General features: G+C 36.3%; 1 protein-coding gene across 1 annotated transcript in view; it reads right to left on the bottom strand.

Moving 5' to 3' along the window:
- Window positions 1–927: 927 nt before the first annotated feature.
- The window catches only part of CUL3 (cullin 3), a 57,473-nt gene continuing 40,895 nt past the window's right edge, over window positions 928–17,505 (bottom strand). The window contains exons 8-16 of the mRNA XM_072867619.1: window positions 15,689–15,865; window positions 14,434–14,604; window positions 12,857–12,964; window positions 10,950–11,074; window positions 10,512–10,608; window positions 9,321–9,455; window positions 4,012–4,198; window positions 2,108–2,253; window positions 928–1,385 (exon numbers count right to left, since the gene is read on the bottom strand). Coding sequence (XP_072723720.1) covers window positions 1,254–1,385; window positions 2,108–2,253; window positions 4,012–4,198; window positions 9,321–9,455; window positions 10,512–10,608; window positions 10,950–11,074; window positions 12,857–12,964; window positions 14,434–14,604; window positions 15,689–15,865 — 1,278 coding nt within the window. The 3' untranslated portion in view covers window positions 928–1,253. The remainder of the gene's footprint in view (window positions 1,386–2,107; window positions 2,254–4,011; window positions 4,199–9,320; window positions 9,456–10,511; window positions 10,609–10,949; window positions 11,075–12,856; window positions 12,965–14,433; window positions 14,605–15,688; window positions 15,866–17,505) is intronic.

Consider the following 17,505-nt stretch of genomic DNA (forward strand, 5'->3'; position numbering starts at 1 on the left):
ATGTGCACTGGAATGTCAGAAATACTGTTTAATAAAAACTCTGCAGTACAATGCACACTTCAAATAGTTTCTAACTATGAGAATAAAGATGCCACAAACCTGCAATTTTTAATCTGTTTTTGCAGCATACTGACAAGAAGAAAAAAGTTCCAGGGTAAGAACTAAAAATTTCATTACAGTAACAATTTTTTATTGCATGTTTAAAATGCATCTTTTAAAAACAAATCGTGCACACTGGCTTCACTTTCATCTCCTGAAATATGCACTTATGATGGGAAGCCCTGGGGCTACAGATCCATCTATGATGTTTATTAACAAAATAGAACCCCAGTACGTTTCCCCAGGGGACAGTATTTAGTTCCAAAACATTGTCAACCCTGTACTCTAACACACTTGAATTAGTTGTTTGTGTACACTAAATCCATTTATTTTATTTTGTCTACATTTAGTGAAATAAAAACATCGCCCTGTACAATCCACCATCAGCAGTGAGTACAACAGCAAAAATTATTATACAGTTTATACACACTAAAATCTTTTCCTTTTTCCTATAAAGAAACCAGAACAAACCTAATCAATATAGAGTTTAATTTAGAAGAACTCAAATTACAGAAGGGAAAGCCAAAATTATTACGGTCTTTTCTGAGCCCCGAGAAGTTCCCGATTCATGTTGTTGGAACAGTGAGTGCAGCTGGAAGAGTGAAACATGCTCAAGTTGTCTTCTTGGGTCTTCAAAAAATTACCAAATATTTAAATTAAACATGGCTAGTTAAAGAAACATTTGAAGCAGAGCAATATAACTGGGAATTTTGCCTTACCAGTTGTGGTTTCTTTTAAACCCAACTTATACAATGCGCGAAGTGCTAAGCAACACTACAGAAACACATTTACATCAACACTGAAGATCTTGGGAAATGAAATTCCAACAATTTTATTTTTTAAATGAGCTGTATTTTCTAAATTTGTTTTTATTTTTCTGTTTTCATACAGTATTGAAAACAAACGCGGCACATTCACATTTTCCCGAAGAATTGTAAGGATGATCTCTACAGGGATAACGTTGAAAAGCCTGAAGCTCAATCAATTGATGTTGAAAACTCTCAAAAGGAGTAAAAGGCTTGATCTGAATGGTCTAGAACATGTATTGTAATTTAATAGAAGAGATGGTCGTCTTAATATTAATGATTTAAAAGAACTTCCCAGTTCATGCGAAGAGTATAGTCCAAGAATAAATCAAATTTTCTGAACGCATTTTATGCTACGTAAGTGTATACTTTGCGATCCTCAGGTGTTCGTGCCAAATATTCTCTCTCAATAAGTCCTTCAATACGTTTTTTAATAACAACTGGACTTGGTAAGAATCGGGCCTTCAGCTGCTGAGTTACCTAAAACATAACATCAAAACCAATAATAAGATCACCAGGCAAGTAAGATCATTAAGTATCCTAACTGACCAAAATAATCAGAAAAATATATTTAGACAGGGCTGGCTACAACCATGAAGCATAAGAAACAGCCTGCAAACTTCTGACAGTTTTTTTCCCCCCATCAGTTGCTTGCTCACTTTGGGGTATGATTCAAAGTACTGACCCTCTACAGAGGCACGGTCACAACCAGAGAATCCTCTCAATTTCACAGCCCTAAGGAAGCTCAAAAGTGGAAAATGCTGTTTTATGTGGAAAACACTAAGTACTATTCCTGAAGCGGTCAGAACTTAGGAGTTAAGAGCAGCAGAACTCTTTCTCTCTCTAAGAGCTCAGATCTCTCAAACCTGGACCCAACAGTCAGTAACAAGATCAAAGCAGAAAATAATTAAAATTAAGTAGTGGTTTTTGTTGCCAACTGTTACTTCAAGGAATTTGATAGCATCATAATAGCACTAAAAGGAGGAAGGAAAATTAGATATACCCATGAGTACATCCTAAACCAAAGCGTAAAGATTTAAATGTCTTCAGATAGACAGGGAGAAAAAAAAAGGATGGATTAAATACAGCATCCCTCAAAAGCCTTTCAGAATCATGTTAGTGAGAGCTGTGTATCTTTCATGAATTAATAGGAAAAGCAAAAAGAATTCCCGAGCCTATATCAAAACTGTGTACAAGTATACCTCTGCTACTAGCACGTTGTGTTGCATCTTCTTCCTAGATTTCATTATCCGAACTATAGCAGCTTCTATCTCATGTTTTCTGTCATCATCTACTTTCTGCCTTGTTTCTTTCCTTTCTGGATCAGACTCTCCTTGTTTGGCAGCAACTTAAAGGAAAGAAAGAGAATGTAAAGTATGTTAGCAAAATTAAAATTAATTTCACTGTGTGTTAGCTTCACTATTTATTTCATGTAGACATCAAGTTGTTATATTTTCCTGAGTTTTGACATTCTCAAACTTGATTTTTTTAATGAAAAGCAGCCACAAGAACATATTGACAATTTCTGGCACATTTTGATAGCAACTGACAAGGTAACAATCTGTTATTTAATTATTGCTATGTTAAAATTTGAACAGTATTCAAATCTGCTTACAGGCACCACCAACCCCCATGCTCCCATTAAATATTTTTCTCTTTAATATAGCAAATAATCCATTAATTAAAATAGAAAAAGGATTGAAAATTTACTTCACAAACTAGTGAAATACTTTAAAAGTTCAGTCAGAGGAAATAGTCCAATTTTATCCTCTCCAACTGAATTATATTCTTTGTATTCTGTTCTCCTCTATTTATGCTTTATTTCTGTCCTTACATCTAGCTTTTCTTACCCTTTCACCCAAGCATCATTATAACCAAGCCCTCCTCCACACTACTATACCACTTTCCCCCCTGCCCTTCTTCACTCAAAAGCCCCAAGTGTTTATCAGTTTTAAAGATATTCACATAAGAAGTCTTTTGTGTAAGACAGAAACATAAAATCACAAGTATAAAATTTGCTCTAAAACCATCTTGAACCCCCAATCATATTCCCCATTCACAGACATTCGTGGAGTGGAAATGAACAAGCAGAATTCCACTAAAGCTCAAACAGTTGTCACAGAATTTACTGCAATTATGCCAGGGAAGTGCCTTGGGCCCTGATCAGAGGTTTCTCAACATCCTCATTTGGCTGCTGCGCTCCGGCTCACCAGAAAAATTCTCCAGACATGGCAAATGTGTTGACACCATAGCACTCTGCATGCGCATGAAGACAGTCTAGTTATCACTTATGCAGAGGGATACATGTAGTGTAATGTATGTAGGTACTACTGGGTTTTACATGCTTACATCCCTGGACACAGCGGGCTGCACAGAAGCCCAACAAGTCATATTACATGCAACAAACAGCATGTGAATCACCAATGTTGCACTTAAAACACTGCCAATGGTGCTGTATATTTTATGTACTGAGATTTGCAAAGTCAGAAAATATTTTTAGGTGTACGAAAACTAAGAATGAATCTTCCAAAACACTCTATGAGTTGTATCCACGGCAATGCTACAACTGAGAAATTATTTCCAGAGAGCTTTCTAGACAAAAGCTCTCAACATTACCCATGCATAACACAAACCAGCACTTTGATGAGCTAATGAAGTGGTATGTACCAATCAGCTTCTCGTATTTGTTAAACCCAAATCATTGCTCAAAAACATTATAGCTACCTGGCACTTGGAAATGTCTGTTGTATTGTGGGCTAAAAACACCACTCAATTTCACAGCAGTACAGCAACTTATGATGCAATTTTCCTATTTCTGAATCAATCAGTAGCATATTTTTAATTTTACTATTTAATTTGAATTTTATTTCTCTTTCAACATTTCCTGTTAAGAGATAACTACAAATTTTGTTAAGTAAAAGGCTTAACTATGACTTCCACACTTTTCTCAGTATTTAAATTTTCATTTTGATGCAGCCAATCATCAACAAAAAAAACGTATTACTCTCTTCCTTTTACTTGTATGGACATCAATCCTGCAAAAGATAATTTGACATTTGAAGGCAGTTTTGGGACTGCAAGACAGTAGAATATAAAGCTCACTTACCCGTCTGAATCTTGACTCTGTGTAGTTTAGATGTGAACTGATCATTCACTGTAAATATATGACCATTTTCTATTTCTTTTGATTTAGGCTCTTTTGTAAGAACACGTTGTGTTGGTTTGCCACATGCAAGGGACTGTAGGGCTCTAACCAGTTCTCTTTCGGGGATATCAGTTTCTTGTTGAATTTCCTAAAGAAAAATACCTTAATTAGTTTATGGCTACGGCAGAAATAAGTATAATGTTTTGCAAACAACAGCACTGATTGCTTGAAATGTCCACCTTCAAGAGTGCAAAATAACACTATTGAGTGCAAAATAACACAAGAGTGCAAAATAACTATATGACAGTTGTGAGGCTTGAAAGGTTAGACTTCATTCAGTAGCGAAGTCTCAATATGTACTATACAAAATAATCCACCTGGGTCAATGCACAGACAGTGAATTCTGTCAAGTAAATAGTCACCATGAGCTGAAAATAGAAGAATGAATAATCAGCTGTTTCATTTCACCCTAATTTTTGAGAAGGCTGAAAGGATTTGTTCGCTGTCTCCAACATTTGCTGAACAGAGTGAAACCAAACCTTCTAAGTAACTCAGTGATGGAAAACATCCATGATGTTCCTGAGCATTCCTGATGCAGAACTGTGTAAATGCTTTTGCATTCAGCAGCACTGTTGAAAATAAGATCTTTACAAATGGAAGCAAACAGTGCCTAGTTTCACAGGAGCATAGAAATACTCTAGATTAATACACCTCCTTTCTGAATAACTTGAAACAATTTATTTAAAGCCCAGATGCCCTTGGCTAGGACTTCTCCAGGTGAAATACAAAAAACCCCCATCATAATGCAGCAAATGTATGAACTTTGAAGAAGAATGTTTGTAAAAACATGTACATAACTTGTTGCACCTCTGTCAGTATTCTTAAGAGTTCAGCTGAGAGCTGCACGTTAGGCAAGTCACCAGTGCTCATGAGTTAGTAAGCAAATTATACTGGATGCAGAATGATGTCTTAACATCCTCTGCGAGTAGGCCAGCTACGACTGCTTCCTCAAACCTAACTTGTTTACTGAGCTCCCACTCATTAGAAATTAATTTTAGCCTTATCTCTATTTTCATCCTTTTTCTAGTTAGAGGAAACTGCAGACATCTCTGATTTCACATTCCCATTCAGACTCTTGAGGGACCTCTAGCAGCTAAAGACCAAACAGAAAAAAACCAAACGTCACAGACATGTAACTGTCCACAAGAGCTGTCACTTTCCTGGCTTCCCCACCTTCAGTTCCAAGAGCAGTATCAAGCTCTTCCACTGTCCCCATAAATTCCTAATGCTTATGGCACACAAGTCAAACTGATGACCTTCAGGCTAAAAGCAGCAGTAACAACTCCCAGTGACCAAAATGCTAAGATCTGTAAAGAACTATAAAGAACTCGTTAAAAGTTCTTTAAACAGTGACAAGGAAAGAAAAAATTAAAAAAAAAATCAAACTTCAGAGTACAACTAAGTTCTATTAAATGATGTTATTTCTTGAGTGTATGTACTCAAGTTTTTTAAAATCAATCCAGAAAAAAATGCCACTCTTCTGTGGTCATCCACCACTGACAACATGCAATAAAAATAATTTGGATGTACTGGTCTCTACTCTGAATCTGTCATTAATTACAGTGTATCTCATATACATCTCACTACCAGGTCTCTGTGATGCCAAGGCTCAGACAGAATATGCCTTACTTTTCAGCTAGAGACCCAACATTACATGTACAATGTTAACTTTATGTGAAATCATGTGAAATTGTATTTTTGACACGAGTTCAAATTCATTTGAATGAGGTAAATTAAAAATAATAATCAGTAAGTCTAAAATTAAACAAAAATCCGAATTTTTGATACCTACTGCTTATGGATGATTGGGAAATAATAAAGCGTTTAAGTTTAAGAGTATTCTTAGCATAATGCATTCAGAAATATTCATAGTATTTCAAATAAGTGACATGTATTCACATATTTTAACTATTTGCTAGTATCAAAATGCCTCTTCCCAAGCAGCTCACAGAAATTTACTATTTCTTCATTTGTTGCTTTATTTAAAATAACAATTGCCACCTTCACGCATTTTTTCCGGATCTGGCACAAAGTAGTATTAAGAAACCCCCAAAACGCTATAATCCTTTACATGGCCACAAACAAAAAGTCTTACTGAAATGGATTGATCAGCATAAATTTAATAAACCAAAGGAAGGTGACACTTAGATTTTAGGACTTGGGTAAATGTAAAGCCTCATGGCTACAAACCAAATCCAGCTTATTAATTATGTAATGCCTGTGACATGCAGGCTCCCAAACTTTACTTTTTGATCAACACCTAAAATTAATCCTTTCAAAACTAAATCACTTCTACAATGAAATATATTTTGATGAAAGTAAAACAAAGACCTAAAATGAAACCTGAGTTCTTTTGATGCTAAACATCCTTATACTAACCACTATGTATTTCTGTGTTGATTTTACTTCACTCTGTAGCATTCCAATTCAGCCACTAACGTATGCAAACCATTTGGGTTTCAGAATTTAAGCTAGCATTAAAATAAGAACCACAGAAAGAATTGCACTGCAATATGCTGCCTCAGAAGAAAGCAAAAACTTCAAGTTGGATGAAAAAGTATAGCTATGAATGTAAATGGGGATAACAGATGTTCCTGTGCTCTCTTTTTCCTTCAGTCTGTAGCATATAATTTTTCTAAACATATTTTTATATAGACATTTGATGTAACAGTGAAAAATGGATAAGTTTTTTCCCAATCTCCAAAAATGCCTTATTTTAAAGACCACACTACAGTTGTACACAAGAGCAGTACCCATTACACAATCTTAGTTCTAAAAATGTTACCAGGTGAGCTCTATCTGGAGGCTACAAAAGAGATTATTCTAGGCATGGAACTTCCTCTGTCCAGTTCTACACAAGAAAAAAAGTTTATTAGAAGGAAAACGTGCAGAACGATATTAGAAGGAAAAACATTATGTAATTTTGTTGAAATGACAAAAAAAAAAGATTTTAATTTTTATTTAAATACTTCAACTTTTATATCTTCCAAAGCAGAGACTGGCAAAAGAGAAAACAGGTAAGCCAGTTTTAAGTTCTAATCTCTCATTTTTGTGGAATTATTCAACAAGTTTACTTCTACTAGTCACATTTGTATTTCTTGTTTGTTAAACCTAAAGAAAGAACCAAAAGTTTTCCCCTTATTTTTGATGTCATCATTAAAAAAATTGTGCATTTCACCTTTTAAAATACTGAGATGTACTGTGAACTAACAGAAAAATATGTTGAGTATTAGAGGACACTTGATTAGAATAAATTGATTTCTTTGAAAAAATTAGCATTCTTCAAAGGCTTGCATGAAGACCCTGCCTCTTAGATTCAAGTAGCATTAACCTAGACCCATATGGCCACCGGTTCTTTTGCATATATAAATAAAACATTGCTGTATAGGAATATAATAAAGTCATACACTTTTGTGAAGGAATTTTGCTATGCAATAACCCTTTAAGTTTCTGTAGCATCTTATGCACAATTTTTGCATCATCATCATCTCATTTGTCTCTCAATCACATGGCTTAATGGCTATTAGTCTTATTGTGAGGATCTTGTCAAGTTTGCAATTAATACACTGAACGCAAAACAAAAGAGCAAAGTCTCTTCAACTGTGAAGGCAACTTCAAATTACTCTGTTCAGCTGTGAATCTGCAGAAACACTTGTATATCAGACAGTTTTATGCTTACACAAGCACACACAAGTCATCTCATGCTATATTGCAGTTCAAGCACTCACATTTGATATGACAGAAATAACAGTTGCCCAGCACTCAGCAATTAATGATGGTATTCAATAATCAATGAACAAAGATAAAATTCATTCTACTCTTAAGTTTTCATAAGCTTTCCTGGCTGGAGTTAAAGACAACTCCCACACACTTCACCAAAGAAACCAAACAAAACAAATATGCCTTCTTAATGTTTTAGTTACAGTGGGACACAAAATAAGAGTTTAAGAACTCCCAAACCAGATATAAACAAAATATACACAACCTAAAAGCACACAGACATATTCCTCTATCATCTGGTCTTAATAAAATAAACTATAATTTAGAGCACATATCAAAAATTGTATTTTTCACTGCTCTACCAAGTATTATTTATTCATATATGGGTAAGGCTCTACTATTCATAAAGCCTACAGTTTTGTAGAATAAGGTAGCCACCAGCCCAATTTCAATACCAACTTCAAGAAAAAAAATGAGCTGTTAAGTCCCCCTCTTCCACCTCCCCCTCAAGTATTCTGCACAGAAAGTACTCAAAGCTCTAATGCCCCTGCAATAAGATTTCACAACATACAGGACTTGCTGTGCTCTGAAATAATCTTTTTCTGAACTATGAGCAGTTTATTAAGAGCCTCTTATCAAACCCTGTCTTCCTTAATCCCAACTGAGACGGTTTCAAAGAAACATTCTTCATTAACAGCCTAGAAGTAGGCCAAATAAGCTGAAAACAAAATCCAAACAAAAAGGCAAATGATTACTATGCATAGCACAGTCAAAAATAGATGAGAAAACCTGGAAATCCACTGTTTCAAACTGTACTCATACTGCTTTTCAACGCTGCCAACGCTCTCTCAAACAGAAGATAACATCTAAAACGAAACTATTGATTGACATTAACAATATAATGCTCAAACCTCATAGCACAGGATCCTCCTCCACTCCCAAAGGCTTCTTCACCATCGTCTATGAGCTGACCAATTCAACCTTTCCTAGCAATGCCCCTCTAGTCTCCTTGTCAAGAATCTGCCTGGACCTTCTTCATTGCCCTTTCTGTCTCACTAACTTAGAGAAGGGATGAAAGTTTTGATTCATCCTACAGCTCATCCCAGCCTGCCAGTTCAAGCACTTCAAGTGTTTAAGAATCCAGGATACAAACCCTTCTCCACCCTTTGGCCTCTAAATCCAGTTTTTCAAAGACAAAATGAGCAAAGGGAGCCACCTGCTGCATTCCAACTTCAGCTTTTCTATAGCTCTATGGCCTAGGTATAACCACACTCACAACTCTTCATTTCTGAAAACTTCTGTTCCCAAATAATTTCCTCCCCTACAACTGTTTCCTAGATGCATTGCTAATGATCTGCTTCCTGTATTTATTGGCCTGATCCACACTCAAATAGAATGAGAGGCACCTGGTCTTCAAAGGTCTATTCGAGAGGACAAGAAAGTGCCTGAAACAGTTATTTAAAATCAGGTGAGAAAACCACAATGCTTACCTCAAATGTGTATTTTTCTCTGTTGTTAAAGAGCATTAATATCGTCATCTGGAAGGTGGAGACTTGCAATATGTGCTTCCGTGTATTTGAACCAGTTACTTGGGCACCTCCTACGCCAACCTCTGAGCCATCTTCCTATTTTAAAATTACAAAACTACTATTAGATTATTCTTCACTGCAAAATACTTTACCCTCGGTAAGATGAAAGTTATATGATGAAATAGTTATCTAGGAGATCAGTCTATGCAAGTGATAGAATAGTATACGCCTGGTGGTGTAAACAGGATGTCTCTCCAGTAGCTGTCTTAGAATCACAGGGTGATTGAGGTTGGAGGCACTTATGCAGGTCCCACAGTCCAGCCACCACTCAAAGCCAGGCCATCTAGAGCAGGATGCTCAGGGCTGTGTCCAGTCAAATACTGAGCATCTCCAAGGACGGAGACTCCACCACCTCTCTGGCTCCTGTTCCACTACTTGCCCATCCTCCAGTTTTCTTACTCTTATCTTTAAAATTATAAAAATATTTATCCTACAGTAATACAATTTTAACATCCTCACAAATGCACATTATTAATACTTTACAGTATAAAAATTTTATTTTCATTTTGCTTTGCCTTCTATGTTCCCAAGCATCATGCCATTACTACCTCTAGCTTAGCATTTTAGAACTGGTCTAAATCACTAGCAAATTATTTTATTGTATACATAAACATTAAACATTGTACTTCTATAAACTCTACTAAGATTCTCATGTTTGAAAAAGTGTTGTCTACATTGCTAGCACTCTGCATATGAAAAGCAGGCTAAACTTGGTTTAACAACACTTTTTCACATTAACAGAAATTACTCTAAAGAGAACCAAGTTTCATTTCACTTTTGACTGATTCACAGTCAAAAAACCCCAAAGCACATCAAACCATTGATGTCTCTTCAAGGTCAAATTACTACTTTTCTACGAGGTAACAAAGAGGTGATGCTGAGTGATGCATTCAGATTAGATTTAGAGGGGGGAAAAAAGTCAAACCAAAACTGCTACAAAGGAAGAATCAGACTATAAAGCCGATGGAAGGCATCTTTTTCTTATATTATTAATGGGTAAGCTCTTATTTGACAAAGTGCTGAAGTTATTACAAATGTGCATTTGCTTACTTTTAAAAAAGATACTATATTTTCATAATCTTGATACTTTACCTTTTTAACAGGCCCATAGAAAGTGGCATTAAGATCTGCAGAACCCATATGATGTTGGAGTGTCAGCTGTCGCCCACTATGTTTGGCTAGATAAAATCTGTAATATAATTGAATCAAAAACTTAGTACATAGTTCACATTTTGTATCTAAGGAGAAATTGCTTTAAACAGTTACATAGAGTTTTCATAGCCATTAAGGACACTAAAAAATTTCTAACTTTTGCTTTTTCAAAACATTACCTCTTGTTAGAATTCTAATTAAAAGCTCCCCAAAACTCAAGCCTCACAATGTGACTATTGCATTCTCTAATTTTCGCATGAACGGAAGAAGAGCGGTATGCTAGCATGTCTTTAACTCTAATGGTAAAACATATCTGTAAGTTAAGTTTAGAAAGTTTCTCCTTAAAACCTCTACCTAAAAATCTGTTTTAATACATACCTTCTAAATATTTCAAAAGCATGTCTGGGAGCTGGAGGGATGTTGCACTTTGGTGTGGCTGACTGAGTAGGCCAGTAACCTGTTGTGAGGACCCGCACTGTAAGATCAACACCACCTAATGAGACCTAAGGATGATTGGAAGAAAACATCCACTATTTTAAAAGAGGATCACATTTCACCATTTTTCTGTATCAGTGTAGAATGTATAGAATTTTCACAGACTAAAAAGACATATATCTATAAATAGTATTTTTTACAAAGCCAGACAAATGAATTCATCACTATCAGAGTAGATGGTACAGCAAAAATACTCCATGTTATTCCCCTCTGGCATTTAAGACTCTACAGAATTTAACAAAATAAATTCTCAACCAAGAATGAAATGCCTGTGATCATACACAGAACTCGTAATACATGTAACAATTCTTTCTAAACACGTTTTTGATGACATACAGTAAAGCCAGGTTGCTAAATCTATCAGTTTCAAACTAACTGTTTATAAATTTACTCTCTGGAAGCAGAGAGTAAATACTGAATATCTAATGTTAAACCATAGGGAACTTTTCCTGCAATTTACCTCTGGACTGCAATGTAAACAGTTACTCACTTCTACACACACAACCTAGCCACTTTCCCTAAAGACAGTCATTACCATAAATATTCACCACTGGTTAGGAAACATTCTACAACTGAAGTGCTGATCATAAAGTAATTGTGTTAGTTGGTGATAAACATCTGGCTACCAGTGAGGCGTAATCCTTCACTAGGTATCTCAACTAAGCTGAATATTATTAAACTTAAAACTGACTACTTTCAGCTCTACGAGGTATAACTTACACCTTCAAAGAACACACATTATGGACAAGAAAAACCAAAGCATACTATATGCAACTTGTTATAAACCTACTACATACAAATAGAGCACATGATATTTTAGAAGCTCAAAAACTGTCATATGAACTCAGAAACTTCCCGTATTAAATAGCAGAGTAGCATTTTCATGCACTATGGAAAAGTTTTTGTATTGTGTGTGTTGAATGCCTGTGTGCATCAACAAAGGCAACTTCTGAAAAATCTAGACAAACCGGTAACAGGCTACTTATACAGAAATCCCTTTGATCGAATTTCATTAAGGTTTAAGACGAACAATTTGCAAAAGTATGTAAAGACCCCTATAAAGGTTGCTCTGTAGCCAACATTACTGCCATGCTTCTAATTTCATATCACCAATGTCATGGGGCTCACAAGAGAAATTCAAACAGCCATTTAGACACAGAAAACTAGTTAATCTGTGAATCATCTGAAAAAAAAGCTTCAACAGTTTTCTCCCTCCAGCCAAAACGTAGGGAAAGGCCATCAATGCAGACAGAACGATACAGAAAATATCTTTATCTGGAACTGAAACACCTTAGTTGAGATGGCAACCGTTTCCCCAATGTTTTTGGTCTTAGCCAAACCAGGACACAGCATTGATTTAGAATGCCTCACACCACACGTGGGGGGGCACAGCTGGGCGGGGAAGGCGGCCGCCGCCCGCCCCCTGCCGGCCGCAAGCGGGAAGAGCCGCTCACCCGCGCCCCGCTCGGCAGCGGGCCCGCAGCGGGGCGCCTGCTGCAGAGCCCGTTCAGAAGAACGCCGATACAACAGAAGCTGAAACAGGATTTTGTGGCATGAAATTGGCACTGCTCAAGCTGTGGATCAGGCTTCGAACGGACTGTCGTATTTCGGGAAATACTAACAAAGTTTGTAAGATTAGAAACACAGTAAGAGAAACATAATTTGAGGATGCTAACAACATCCTTCTTTCCACATGCATATACTAACAAATTAAAACCCACAAGCCTTGGTATAGGTCCAGGGTTTGTACTGAAGTAAAAGGACAAGCAAACAGACCCCCATACTCTTACCCCAGTTGCCTGAAGATGCTGCCTGAACTCATCCATCGTCGTGTTTGAGATGCTCATGTCCCTGAACATTCCTTCCAGTTTAGACGTGAACTGACATCCACATTCAGTCTAAAATACGCAAAATAACATGTTGTGCCAGCACTATGAAAACAGAGCTTCTGGTATGTGAACGGCAAGACAGAGTTAGTTTATAAATCTCATAAAAATGCTATTCCTGTACATTTGGTTACTGGGATTCCCATTTGCATTACCTTCAGAACTTAAAGTTTCATTTTTCATATAAGGATCTAACCCTACACATATCAAAACTTGCTTTCCTTCTCTTTTCTTCATTATTGTATTTTTGGTTTCTTTTTAGCTTCCTATCTCATCTTAGAAAAAAAAAAAATCTGTGAAAGTTTATCGGACCAAGGCATATACACTTTCGTCTGCTTTTTAGCATGATACCGTAAAAGGAAATAAAAATCTTTATTTGTATCAGAAAAAAAACGTGTTGTCCTCAGAGTGTATAATTTTAAAGGCTTACTTCAGATTACCAAGTAAGATTACTAGACTGTTTGAGAATCAGGAACATATGCATGTGTAGATACATGTGCAAACACATGCATTTCGGTCACACATACAGGACTTCAGGCCTATTTCTAACACATATTTTGACATGCATGGTAAAGGCAAGCATGTTAGCTTCAGCATCCTAATCACTATGCAAAGACATGGGAAAAGAGGGCAGTTCTGGTCCACCGATTCACCTTGCAAATGCATGCCCTGGTGCCTTTTAAATCACCAGGCTAGAATAGGTGGAGAGGTAATTGGGAAGGAATTAATACTGGTAATTTGGAATTAATGCTGATAATTTGGAGAAATCTGATGCAAACAGGCTTTGCTCACTGATAAAATACAAAGGTCAAAAGTGAGAATCAGTAAAGTTTCTTTTAGGATCAAATCACTCTGGTTTGGAAGTTTCCCAGCCATTTATCATGCCACTTAGGAAGAACCTGCATTAGAACATGCTTCAAAGACTGTTCACCTTTAGGCTTTACTTTCTTCATCTCTTGGTTTATTTAATCAGTAAATTGAACCAACTAAGGAAAACCTGTTTCCAGACACTGATATGAAGATCTTTCTTTTCAATCTATCTCAAACTACTTAATCAAAAAGGAATCGAGCATTATCACCAGTCTTCAGATGAAGGCAACTAAAAAACAATAATGCATGCAATAAAAAATTCTGCTGTGAGTAACAGAAAACCTAGGATAAAACAGAGTCTTGTCTTCAAATCCAGTCACTAGATAACAGGAATTGTCCTCTTATTTGGAAAGCCTTAACAAATTTGGGGGGGTGTGGGGTGTGTGTGTTTTCTACATTGCTGTCTCATCACAGGTGCTTTCCAGTATTTCCTTCCTTTTATTTCCACCAAATTATTCAGAAAAGCCTTTCATATTTTCTGTTGGGGCTTTAAAATCAAATCTGTATTTAACAGCAATCAAGATATATGTTATCTATATATCCCTTATGTAAAAACAGAAAAAAGTGTTTATGAAAAAAATGAAGTAAAAAGTATACAGATACTGTCTTACCTTTAATTTAGATATCATATTTTTCTCAGAGTCATCTGAAACACTCTTATTTGTGAGAAGTCTTCTTGCCAAGTGCTGCTTGTAATAGCGTTCAAAAACATCTTTCTCTTGCATAAATCTAAATAAAACCATTGCCTTATCCAATATAGTTTCTACTTCTTGCTCCGTTAGCTGTAAAATAAATAATTTGCAGGTTTTAACCTTCCAGCACAAGCGTCTTATACAACCTAAATACTTAAAAGTAATTCGTAGCAAGCATACGGTCTAACAGTAGCTTATAAAGAAGCCAACAAAACTGGTCCAACATGTGAACGATAGAGCCAAAAGAACAGTGCACAAACGCAATAGAGCGGGGAAAGAAATAGATCTAAAATGGAGGGAAAAGCAATTGTGAGGGGGAAGGGAGACGATGGATAGGTACAATGCCTGGTAAATATAGCAAAAGGTCCTGGATAAGTTTTTAAGTATTTTTTAAAAAGCACAGATGGAAACTAGTATTAGGAATATGAAAAGTCAGCTTGGAATGAAAGCTTTGAAATGTTAAGACTCATTTTGCTAAGCCTGTCTAGTGCCACAACCAATACAATTATTACTTATTTTATAAATAAAGAGAATTTACTATTTGATTCCCAAAGCATAAGATGCATGCAATAATATTCAGCTTTATTCAGAGCCACTGAAGCCTCAGCTGAACCATCCTGCCCAGTTCCAGGTGCTGTACCTCAAAAAATTTCATGAAACAAGCTATGAGGCAAGACTGAAGGAAACAGTTGTACTTAAGCTAGAAGAGAGAGGTGTGGTAATAGTCCTCCGTTATGTAAAAGCAGTACAAAGCAGCACTGTTTCCTCTACCCAAATGACTTAATATTAGAAAGAAACTATTAGATATTGAGAATAACTGCCAAACTATAAAGATATTTAAGGAACTGATATTTAAGGTTTCAAAGGAAGGGAGCTAAAGAATCTACTACAATCTAATTTTGTTTTTTGAGAGGGTATCTGCCAGAAGTAATCGAGGTATACTGCTTCAGAGATGGGGGACAAGCCACACAACATCTTGAGACCTCCTTGTGCCTTATATTTCTGTAAGTTTGAATCTAAAGTGTTATGAGCTCAGATGTGTTACATATACTTTTTTTTTTTAAGGCGCTACTGCCGTTTATCTTAATATAAAAATCATTCTTGGAAGAGTAGCTTAGTTTAATCTGATCCAAGTTAACAAAGAGAATGATCTTTTAGTTTAATTTATACTTACTCCCTTGACTCCTTTTTTCAGCTTATCATCAATAAATAATGAGAGGTACTCTGGAGACCTAGAGTTGAGGTTGAGGAAGTACTCAAAGTCACCCGCAATAGTCTGTTTGAAGAGTCGATCATTATTGAAAGATTCTTGAAGAAAGCGGTCAAACCTACTCTTCAAATCCAGTAAACCCTTTTAAAAAAAAAAAGTATAAACATTTTCATTGATTTGAAGTTGCAAGCTGTAAAACAGTAGTAAGAGATGAAGCTGTTGTGAAGACCATGGCTACAGTCAGAGATTCTGCAAAGCTCTCTATGTTCGGCATTGTTACAAAGTATCTGAAATTTCATTTCCATTTTTAAATACCTACAGCTGCCATAAATCTTGTATGGAAGGAATTTTCAGATGAACTGGCTAAAATATTGGTGTCAAATACTGGTGCAGTTTGCTGTAATAGGCTACTCAAAGATTAAGAAAGTTTTTTAATCACCCTTGTTAAACAGGTTGATTTACCATATTTTTAAATCCACAACTTAACGGAGGTACTTGTTAAGCCTTTTCTATTTCAAATAACGCTGACAAAATCACTATCATAAATACAGGATACGGGAAAGATGAGGCTAAGCACCCATTAACTGCATCCCTAGAGCTACTAAGCAAATTTGAGGAGAAAACACACTGCAACAACAGGCCTAATCTTGTCAGGGCTTTTTCCCCCTCTAATTTCAATCCAGGGACATGTTCTGCATTATTTAGTCGCATGTTTCTTACTGATCTTTAAGAGTCACTGTGAACATATGAAAGTTAGAAACAAGCAGTAGCTCTCCAGTTATCACAGTGTGATGTTCACAGGCCTGAACTGAACCACTTCCTCTGAGCTAAACCATTAGATTCTTGACATAATTTTTAGGGTTTGCACCATCTTCACAGAGTTAAAACAACTGGGTGCAGAAGGGGGAAGCATCTTAAAAATCACCTGAGCACCTTGCTAAGTATATACAATGCACACAGGGTTCCAATATAATTAACACGGCATTGGGGAGGGGGGCAGAAAATTTCACTCAAGAGTTCATTTATCATGGATAACTACTGCCCACAAACTGTTCAGGTTAAATGATCTTAAAGTCCTCGGTTTCTTAAGAAATTATTTATATGTGGTTACTTAAAGAAGCCATTCAAGAATTACTCAAGCAAGTAGTAATGTTTCTTAGGAACTCACCATCTCACTTAAAGGAATGGTCTTTAGACAGGCTAATTAATGCGTATTAGAAATTTTAAATTCAAAGTAAATCCCACTATCTCTCTGTTTACCAAGGTTAGCTTATGCCTCCTCTCCAGGAGTACACCATCTGAACAACCTGGTGTTAAACAGGAGAAACTGTTAGTACCTTAAATTACAACAGCATTTCAACATCCCTTCAAATTATTATAAGAAGTTTTAAATCTAATCCCCTGGCAATGCTTTTGCAATCATCTCACCAATTATGCTCAGGGTTTGGTGATGTCATGTTGCAGAAGCAGTGCTGGACTATGATGAAGTTTTTTCTTGGTGGTATAATGTAGCTTCCTTGTCTGTCTTCTTACTGCTATTTAAGTCCTTGAAAGATTCAGATGAACATGGCTGAGGTGAGAAGAGCGAGGTGGTTTCTAAATTCACAGGCATTTTTCTCTTCTTCCATCATGTCAATGGAAGTGGAGGATAAACCTGTTTGGGGGTTTAGCGGTAATCAAATATCAATCCCTTCCCTAGGACATCTTCATAAGATGGCTGGGGTACATGCTCTGCCAAAGCACATGCAGTATGGCTGTAAGTCTTCTTCAGCTTCATTATG

Source organism: Ciconia boyciana, chromosome 7 (assembly GCF_034638445.1).
Source record: "Ciconia boyciana chromosome 7, ASM3463844v1, whole genome shotgun sequence".
NCBI classification, from domain to species: domain Eukaryota; kingdom Metazoa; phylum Chordata; class Aves; order Ciconiiformes; family Ciconiidae; genus Ciconia; species Ciconia boyciana.